Source organism: Lolium perenne, chromosome 3 (assembly GCF_019359855.2).
Source record: "Lolium perenne isolate Kyuss_39 chromosome 3, Kyuss_2.0, whole genome shotgun sequence".
Lineage (NCBI taxonomy): Eukaryota > Viridiplantae > Streptophyta > Magnoliopsida > Poales > Poaceae > Lolium > Lolium perenne.
The window spans coordinates 306,052,188-306,062,056 of record NC_067246.2 but is presented as its reverse complement, the minus strand read 5'-3'; the positions used below and the strand labels follow the sequence as shown (position 1 = coordinate 306,062,056).

Here is a 9,869-nt window from a genome sequence, read left to right as displayed (position 1 = left end):
CCTCAGTGCCTCTACACGTCTTTGCTTGCGTATAGACAGTTGCTAGTTGCTGTTAAATTAAGCTGTTACCAGCAGGTCTATGAATTATACTGTGCGTGTGAGATAGATCTGGTCATTTGTGTGATTTGGTTGGACAAAATGGCGAGCTGCACCAATCATGCAGGTTCCTAATTTTACATACTTAGTGATAGATTCAGCCGCCAGGCTGAGTCGGATGATGGCTCTCTTTTGAGTTTTCTCTTTTTTTTTTTGACATAAGAACACATATATTATAAGATGCAGCAGGCCGCCTCATTAAAAACCTTCCAGTCCCCTCAGGTACCCTGGTAAGGAAAAGAGTGCGAAAGAAAACCTGCTGCCCAAGGATTACAGAGTGTTCTTACAATCTAGAAAAACCAGGTTCCGAACGCAGTCGGGGACAGAGTCACATAAAATAGCACTAACACCTGATTTTCCTACTTGCGCCAAGACATGAGCAACGCCATTGCACACACGGTCCACCTTTGAGACGACGATGTCTCGAAAGATCTTCAGAAGTTCCCGTGCCTCTAGAATTAGTGCCCAGCTTGGAGATTGTTCCACGGACTCAGACGATATCGACATCACAGCACGGAGACAATCAGACTCCAAGATCGCTGGCCACCTCTGTAGATTGATCAAATGCCGAATTCCTTCAAGACAAGCCAGCACTTCCGCTTCCTCAGCGCTATTGCAAAAAGGAATAAATTTCCATTCCGTTAATATCACTTGCCCCAGCTGATCACGAATGATGATCCCAAGTCCAGCGTGCTTCGACACTGAGTCCCAACCAGCATCAACATTGGCCTTTATTTTGCCGTCGCCCGGAGGAGTCCAAGAGGAGCATACATCCAAGGTGGCATTGTTCCCATTAGTCACTGCCGCATAGGATTGTTGATAGTTCACCAAGAATTGAACCGAGGACGAAATCGAAGCCTTCCCGTCACCATGGACTACATTGTTGCGGTGATGCCAGGATCTCCATAACAAATAAATAACCTTCGCTTGTACCTCCAAAGTGGTCGAGCCTAGAAGCTGAAAAAACCAGTCCTTGCAATTGTTCATGAAAATAGATTCTGTAGGGAGGGACCAGTGTGCACGCAGCTCATCTCGCAAAGCACGCGCCAGGGTACAGCGGACAAGGGCATGGTGTGCATCCTCCTCCTCTTGCCCACATATAGAGCAGACTGGGCTAACCGAACTTATTCTACGGTGAAGTCCCGTGAGTACACCTAGAGAGTCTGTCGCAGTCCGCCAAGCAAAGACACGCATCTTCTGTGGGACCTTTGCCTTCCACACGAGATCCCAAATTCTCCGATCGCCGTCTGGTTCTGAACTAGATTGGCCCTGATTCAGTCGCTGCCACGAATCTTGCATGCCGATTCTATACGCTGAACGGACGCTAAAAGCTCCGTTACTTTCGCCACTCCAGGCAATAAAATCCTCCGTTGCACGAGATGGCAATTTAATATTTAAGATGGTATTTGCATCATGGGGCCACACACACTCACGAACAATAGCTTCATTCCACGTTCTGGATTCATGATCAATAAGATCAGCTACCCACTTCTTCCGCGAATGTCCTCTCCTTCCATCAACTTTCAGAGCACCGGGTCTAGGAAGCCAATTGTCACGGAAGATCTTCACATTATAGCCTGTACCAATCCTCCATATAATTCCTCTTTTCAGTAAATCCAGACCATGAACTATACCCTGCCACGTCTGAGACTGATTCTGGATAAAAGCTGTGTCAATAAGATGGCCCGAAGGATAGTAGCGAGCTTTCAGGAGTCGAGCACACAAACTATCAGGAAATTGTAAAAGTCGCCAGGCTTGACGTGCCAGAAGGGCCTGGTTAAAGACGCGTAGATCTCGGAATCCTGTGCCTCCCTTCGCTTTAGGACGTGTGATTTTATCCCAAGCTAGCCAATGGAGCTTCTTTTTATTCTGTTCATCTCCCCACCAGAAGTTGCGTATGATTTGCTCAAGATCATCGACGAGTCCCAATGGGAATTTGAATACACCCATAGCATATGTCGAGATAGACTGAAGTATAGCCTTGATTAAGATTTCTTTTGCCCCCGAGGACATATATTTCTCAGACCAATCGCTCGCGTGTTTGGCAAATTTTCCTTTGGTTGAGACAAACTTCCCCTTCTTCAGTCTTCCTTCAGGTACCGGTAGGCCCAAGTACTTTTCCTCAAAACAATTAGTATCATATTGCAAGATATTCTTTAGTTCAGCTTGTACAGCCGCTGTACATTGATCGCCAAACATAATCGAACACTTCCCCAAGCTTACAAGTTGGCCAGTACCTTGCTCATAACGGTCCAATATGGATTTGATCACTGTAGCTTGTTCTACAGAACCCTCAAAGAAGAGGAGACTGTCATCCGCAAATAACAGGTGGGATATTCCGGGTGCCCTCCGACAAATATGCAACTCCCGAAGAGAATTGCTCTCAATCTCCTTCCGAATGAGACAGGATAAACCATCAGCAACAAATAAGAAAAGGTACGGTGAAAGAGGATCACCTTGACGTATACCACGAGTTGGGGTGAAGGAGTCCAACATATGTCCGTTAAAGCGAATAGTGTATCGCACGGTGGTAACACACTCCATTACCCACCGTATCCATTGACTATGAAAGCCCAATTTCGCTAAAACCCCTTCCAAAAACCTCCAGTCCACGCGATCATACGCTTTGGCCATATCCAATTTGTACGCACAGAAATTCCTACGGGCTGCTGAACCCGTCTGTATAGAGTGGATGCACTCAAACGCCATTAATGCATTGTCCGTAATAAGGCGCCCAGGGATAAAAGCACTCTGAGTTGGCGAGATAATATCTTGGAGTAGTGGCCTAAGCCGGTTAACAAGACACTTCGAAACTACCTTGAAAATGACGTTGCACAGACTAATAGGTCTAAAATCTCTTAGGGCCTCCGGGTCATTTTTCTTCGGAATTAGAACAATAACAGTATCATTTACTCCTTCGGGCATAGTTCCAGTTGCAAAGAAGCATTGAACCGCTAGTACAACCTCATTCTTAGGTACAGACTTAAAATGAGTTCGTTTCCACCTATGTAGATTGTCCATGACAGAGCGAAGAGCGGCAGCCACATCACCCAGATCCTGTCCCGGTATTCTCCGAGACCACGCTTCCTCGACCGCAGCGGAAAGAGATGGCTCCCGTTCCCAGACTACTTCATATCTCCGACATGGAACACTCGGCAGGCAATTGGTGGAAGCATCAACGGCAAGAAGAATCGGGCAATGGTCTGACCGGGAGGACGTTAGGTGTCGAAGCCGGTGTTCCGGGAATAGGGAGGACCACGCCGGTGAGGCCACAGCTCGGTCTAGCCGGACTTTTACATTACGTTCCCCCCGCTGCTTATTGTCGAAAGTCCAAGGCGTACCAATGAAGCCAATGTCATGGAGATCACAGTGTGATAAAACCTCCCTAAAGTCCATCATAAGCCTCTCCGATCGTGTTGTTTGGGAGAAATGCTCCTCCTGCCACATTGCTTCATTAAAATCACCCAACATAAGCCAAGGTTTGTCGGAGCGATCCTTTATTTGCCGCAGCTTTGTCCACATATGATGGCGATCACTAGCCTTCGGCTCTCCATAAATAAAAGTCCCTCTCCACATGTGATCATAGGGGCCACCACTAATATGGACATCAATATGATGGTTACTAAAAGAAAGGAGATCAACAATAACGTCCTCCGTCCAGTAAAGTGCTATGCCGCCTCCTTTCCCAGTCCCCTTCACCTGAAAACATTCTTTCATTCCGATTCTGAAACGTAAATTCTCCACTCGCTCCTTACTTTGTCTGGTCTCGCAGAGAAAGACTAGACATGGCTTGTACGTCTGTACGAGACAGACGAGTTCTTGAACGGTCGCAGGTTGCCCCACTCCGCGACCGTTCCAGCATAATGTCGTCATTGGGCCCGGCGGTCCTCCTCCACGGAGGCCGCCGATGTTGCCAAATTATTTGTGAGTTCTCCCGTCTTCCTCATCTTCGCTCGATCACGAGGGTCGACATATACAGGGGGTGGTGGAGGCGCTGTCTCGGACTGTAGCGTGTCTGTATTTCGCATACCAGACTCCTTAGTTCCATCTTCCATAGTGATTTCAACTGAATTCATATCCAGCTTCCTACTAATACCGGCAGTGGCTTCCTTCCCTACTGTCTTTTCCTCGGTTTCCAAATCAGAAGGTATGGTCTTCATAGGGCTGGAACCTGTATCAGTCAGATCAGTAGTATCATCAAGAGAGGCCTCTTCAGAAGACCGTTTCCTGGCAAAGCCAGTAGTCGCTCCTCCCCTACCAGAAAAACCTCCACGAGATGGAGCGTTCGGTGTAAAACGACGAGGATCTGGGTTCGGCTGGTTTGCACGTCGAGTAGCCAACATCCAAGAGCCCCACTGCAGCTGTTTTTCTTCCCATACGCCATCACCACACTCCTCATGATCATGCCCAAGGAGTCCACACCGTTTGCAGAAAAATGGTAGCTTCTCGTATTTCACCATTAGCCTCTTCTTTCCCTCCGGGATTGTAAGAGAGACAAACCTCATCAGAGCCTTTTCAATGTTAATTCGAACCCGAACACGCACATAGTTGCCTTCAAAGAACAGTTTTGGGGCTAGCTGAACTTCCTTTACCTTCCCAATTTTGCGGGCAAGATCATCAACGATTTCAAGCTTCCGGTATAGCTCCGGTATACCGTGAATCTGAGCCCAAACGTACATGCCGTTGAGTTTTCTCGAGCGGCGAAATTCCTGGAAAAGCTTTCCCTCTGGTCGGTATCTCGCGGCACTGAGCGCATGTAGTGTGCGGGGATTGGTTGGTTAGTCGTCGTCTTTGCATATGCATACAGCATACGCGCACATGCCTCATTTCACCTCTACAAATCTTTGCTTGCGTATAGGCAGTTTCAAGCTTGTTGCTGAAGCTGTTACCGGCACGTCTATACCGATCGATCTATATATACTTCATCCGTCCATAAAGTGTGTTGGAGATTTATATAAATTCGGACGTATTAATTTAGACACTTGTAAAGTTTGTTGTGGTGTAATATGTACATTTGAATTCGATATCGGATGAGGCATCGGTGCGAGTGACAGCACATATTGCACATGTTCGATGTGGTTTCATGTAGGTTCCCATGCGTGTTTAATCAAGTCGGTTCAGCTAATCATAAGCCCCTTTGTGATTTTCTTATGTTTGAGGCCATTGCCAATTCAGTGAATATTGTAAGTATTTTTTTAAAAAAAAAGGTGCAACTATGGTGAAGAAGTGTAAGTTGGAGTTTCCTTAAAGGGACATACGTACACCCAATCTTAATCCATTTAGATATAGACGGACCTTGATGTCAGTGGTTCTTAAATCCTGGCTCTAGATAGTGAGAAGGTATATATAGTTTACTACTCCCTGATTACGCACTCTAGCTAGTTAACACGTCCGGCAGGTAATATGGCCTTAATGGGATAAAGATGAGTAGTGTACATAATAAGACAGTTCAGTGACGACTGATTGCAACAAGTCGCAATACTTAAGACAATCACCATGCTGGCACACTAAGATACTATATCCAGTACTCCCAAGTGTGCATCCTAAATAAGCTAGAAAAAACTCACCATTGTATGAGTCACGCATCTTTTCTAGAAAATCATGACACCAACGAAACATGTATTTATCTTGTCGTAAAAAAATAGATATGATTTCATTACCTGATTCGGAAATAAGCAAGACGGATCTAGTGCTGACAAAGCTAACGATCGAGCCAAATTCATATATCACTATATTTTCCTTTCCGAGTTTCGAGCTATAATCTGTGTATGAATTTGAAAATTTCGCAAGATAGTTTCAATGATGTAATTATATTTATAAAATTTAACGATCTATACCCATAAGAGAACACTCAAGAATACGAGTAGTTCCACCCGCCTGATGTAGGAGTATGTGTAGTACATCCTTTAGCACTAGCCTCATATACATTGGCGTGTAAGAAACATATATGGTCAAGTAAAATCTTTTGAAAGTATGATAAGTACAAATATGCACCACCCGTTCGTGGTCCTCACTGCAATGTCCTTGATGCATCGGCAGGTCCTTGATGCAACCGCTTGGACATAGTACCCACATGTTGTATTCAACCAATCTTGGTGGGAATACAATAAGAAAAAAATGTGATGCATTTGTGTGATATGCTATTTGTATTAAGACTTTCTTGGATTCGGTTTCTTCTAATACTTTATAATATGAAATAGTACTCCGTATGTTGAAATTAAGATTGCGGTGTACATCAACCAAGGCCGAAGTCATTTTTTTAGTATGAACTACTCCAACTGATTCATATTAGTTGTCGTTAATTTAGTATAAAGTTATACAAAGTTAGAGATAACTAATATAAAACAGAGGGAGTAAGTACAACATTAGAAACATCGTGCATAATATGTGCATGATGCTCTTTAGCTAGCTGCATACGTATCCATCAGGATGTCATTAGCTCCGTCGGATCCCTGCTTGTATGCGCAAGCAGACATGTGCCTACCTGTAGAAAAATCAATCGACATACTGCATGCTTCAAGGTTATCCGAGAAAATAACTCACTTCATTTTCTATTGAACAGCGATGACCTCTGCTGGGTTTGACCCAGTGACTTCGCCTCTATATATGAACCGTGCCTGCGGCCTCAAGAAGACAAGAACACATACCGGGCAGCAGAAGTGCAAGGCTAACTAGCTGTCTAGCATCCTCTTATCTGACACCGTGGTATATGCTCCAAAAAGACACCCTCTTTTTATATTTTTATTATTATCGTTTCACCTTTTGTCACTTTTTACTGTACCGATCTTGCTAAATATCTAGACACGAATGAATATCTAAATTTTCTTCAGCTAGTTATCTTGGTATAGAACTTACATTTTCTTCATCTTCTTAGTGTACTGATGTTACTCGATCAATTTCCGTTTTCTGCATATGTATCGACCTCCATGGATGCTAGATTCCTGGATCTTATAGAATTCTGGGCATATCAAAAGCAGGAAAAAGAGCCAAAGAAGATGTCGTGGTGGAAGAGCAGGTCACACTTGTCGGACTCCGACGAGGCGTACGGCGAAGCGACGCCCGGCGCCGGCGTGAACCGCTCCACATCTCCTCCGAAGAAATCGCGCGGCAAGAAGGCCGCCGACGAGGACTATCCAGGCTACGGCGACGGCAATAGAGGCGGCGGCTACAACGGCGGCGGTTACGGCGGGGGCGGCGGCGGGTATAACAACGGCTTCGGCGGAAGCACCCCATACAGAAGCGGCAACAGCGTGAGGGGTACTGTTACACCCTACGGCGGCGGCGGCTACAACAGCAACTCTCCATACGGCAACGGAGGTTATAACAGCTCTCCCTACGGCAACAGCGGCGGCGGCGGCGGGTATAACAATTCTTCCTACGGCCACGGCGGCGAAGGGTACGACGCCGGGCGGACGCCGATGTACATAAACACGAGGGAGGTCCACGTGTACGGAGCGCCAACGAACAACGACGGCGATGACCAGAGGCGGGGCGGCGGCAGCGGCGGGTTCTTTGGTCCGGCTTTACACGCCGTCGGCCATTTCGTCGACCGCAGGTTCGGCCTCGACAGCAGGAACTGATCACGCGTATGCATATACGGCTGCGTTGGACATGCGCGCGTGTTGGCGCGGTCGATCGATCGAGTAGTAACTACTACCAGTGACGCGTCTTCGTTTGTTTCATCGTGTTCGAGAGATCGATCAAGTACGTAGTTTCTATGTGTGACAGTCAGCCAGTGATGTGTTTCCGTATGCAGCTATGTGTGTGGCTTGTACACTGCATCGTGTACAACAGGATTTTAATGCATATGTTGTATATGTACATCTGTATATTACACGAACGTGTTTTGTGTTTTGTGACTTTATTTTATCACATATTGCTCATCTCTTCAATCGTTTGGATTTGGGAAAAGTCCCAGCGAGGGCCCCCTTATCTTCAGGGCATCTCCAGCGGCGCGATGCATTTCGGACGCCCAAAAGTGATCGCGAGCGTCCGTTTGCGTCGCCCCGCGGACATATTTTGTCCGCTCGTCCGTTTGCGTCTGAGTGTGCTCCCACCGGGGCGACCCATTTTTTAAATTGCAACATAGTAGTAGTACATAAAAATGCATAAAAACTATACAAAGTAGATCTATAGGTCTAGACTACTTGCTTCCTGACGGGCCGGCTCCGTCGTTGCGCCCTGCTTCTCCGCCGCCTCCCGCACGGCCGCTATGGCTCGGTGCGCCGCCGCGTCCTCTTGCAGGCACTGCTCCAGCCTCGCGTTGGCGGCATCGTCCTTGAGCGTCTCGAAAGACTCGGCGATGGCCCTCTGCTCCGCCGCCTTCTCCTCCGGCGTCGGCGCATCAGGGTCATCGGAGGACCAAGATATCTCCGAGTCGGAGTCCTCGGCTGCAGCGGCGGCCGCCAGCCTGCGCTGTTCCAGCTCGGCGTCCAACACCGCGTGGCCCGCCAGCTCCTCCTCTGCTTCCTGCGCCACGAGTGCCAGGGCCGCGGCGTCCCTGACCGGGTGGAGGAGGTCGGTGCTGTCTTCGGAGTCGAACTCGTCGTCGGAGCTCGACGCCGGAGGAGGTGGAGTGGGAGGTGAAGGTGGAGGTGGAGGCGCGGCAGCCTGGCCACGTCTGGCGCTGCTCATGGTGGATATGCTTGAGAGGAAGCGGCGCTACGGCAGCGGCGGCTAGGGTTTGTGGGGAGGAGATGAGATGCTCGCGCCCCTGTATATATAGCGCGGAGGCAGGGCGACGGCCGCGCCACGCGTGGCATCGCCATTACTACGTGCGCAGAGGTAGGCGACGGCCGTGAGCCACGCGAGGCATCGCCATTAACGCGGCCGCAGACTGCCGAAGCGACGCCTCGGTGCCAGTACTGGCGGAGAAGACGCATCGACGCTGCGCACGCTCGCGGAAGCCGAGGCACGCCATTAACGCGACCCTGCAAAGGTTGCAGCGCGCCGCCCGGAAGTAATGCCGCGGAAGACGAAGCAGTTGTGCCGCTGCCAGGCGGGCCCGCGCGAGGACCGAGCGGACACTCGGAGCGACCGCCGAGCGTTCGCGGAGACACAAACCTGGCGCATATTTGGGCCAGGTTTGCGTCTCTGCGGACGGCCCGTCACTTTGCGTCGCCCCGCTGGAACAGGTCCCAGACGCATTTCCGATCACGGCGGACACAAACGGTCGCTCAGCGTTCGTTTGCGTCACGCCGCTGGAGATGCCCTCAAGCCTTTTTTTTTTTTTTCCTTCTGCTAGTTCTAGGTCAAAATTAGTTATAGATCGACTCTAAGACTATTAGATTTCGTCCTTTAGTTTTATATAGTTATGCCTTAAAATTTCAGCGTATGAAGCTGCCTGTGTACTCGATTGCATCTAAATGTTGCATGGGACACAAGAAAGTTTGAATTAATTCGAAAATTCAGAAGATTTGTGCGGGAAGAGGGTAGGAAAACGCTTCCTTCATTGCATAACTCATATTAAAATGGGAGCGTCTAGAGATCAATCACCTGAGACTTAATAAGTCTAAGTCACTGACATCAGTAGCTTATTAAGCCATGTACTACTTTAATTTTAGTGTCCAGTTTTGTGCGTTCGTATTTTTCACTAGAAAAAATAATCTGTGCAACTATTTAAGGCATAAGAAAAATCTTAGTAGCAATTGACGTGTAACTGGCAATCCACATGTAAGTGGAAATTCTTAGTTGCGACGCTAGAAAAATCTCAATTGCAACCCACATGTACGTGGAAATACTTAGTTGCAATATATGTGCAACTGGAAAAATCT

The 9,869-nt window shown here is 47.9% G+C and overlaps 1 protein-coding gene across 2 annotated transcripts; it reads left to right on the top strand.

Moving 5' to 3' along the window:
- Window positions 1-6,700: 6,700 nt before the first annotated feature.
- On the top strand, window positions 6,701-7,917 carry LOC127345333 (uncharacterized). Of its 2 annotated transcripts, none has more exons than XM_051371796.2 (2): window positions 6,701-6,801; window positions 7,071-7,917. In XM_051371796.2, exon 2 carries the CDS (start codon window positions 7,092-7,094, stop codon window positions 7,674-7,676), a length of 585 nt encoding a protein of 194 aa, XP_051227756.1. In that variant the 5' UTR covers window positions 6,701-6,801; window positions 7,071-7,091; the 3' UTR covers window positions 7,677-7,917. The 2 variants fall into 2 exon arrangements, with proteins under 2 accessions (XP_051227756.1, XP_051227757.1); XM_051371797.1 differs by having other exon boundaries at window positions 6,711-6,801; window positions 7,074-7,917.
- Window positions 7,918-9,869: the final 1,952 nt, after the last annotated feature.

What these genes read in the sequence shown, in the direction of transcription:
- LOC127345333 (XM_051371796.2), top strand. Translation starts at nt 7,092, where the DNA reads ATGTCGTGGTGGAAGAGCAGGTCACACTTGTCGGACTCCGACGAGGCG.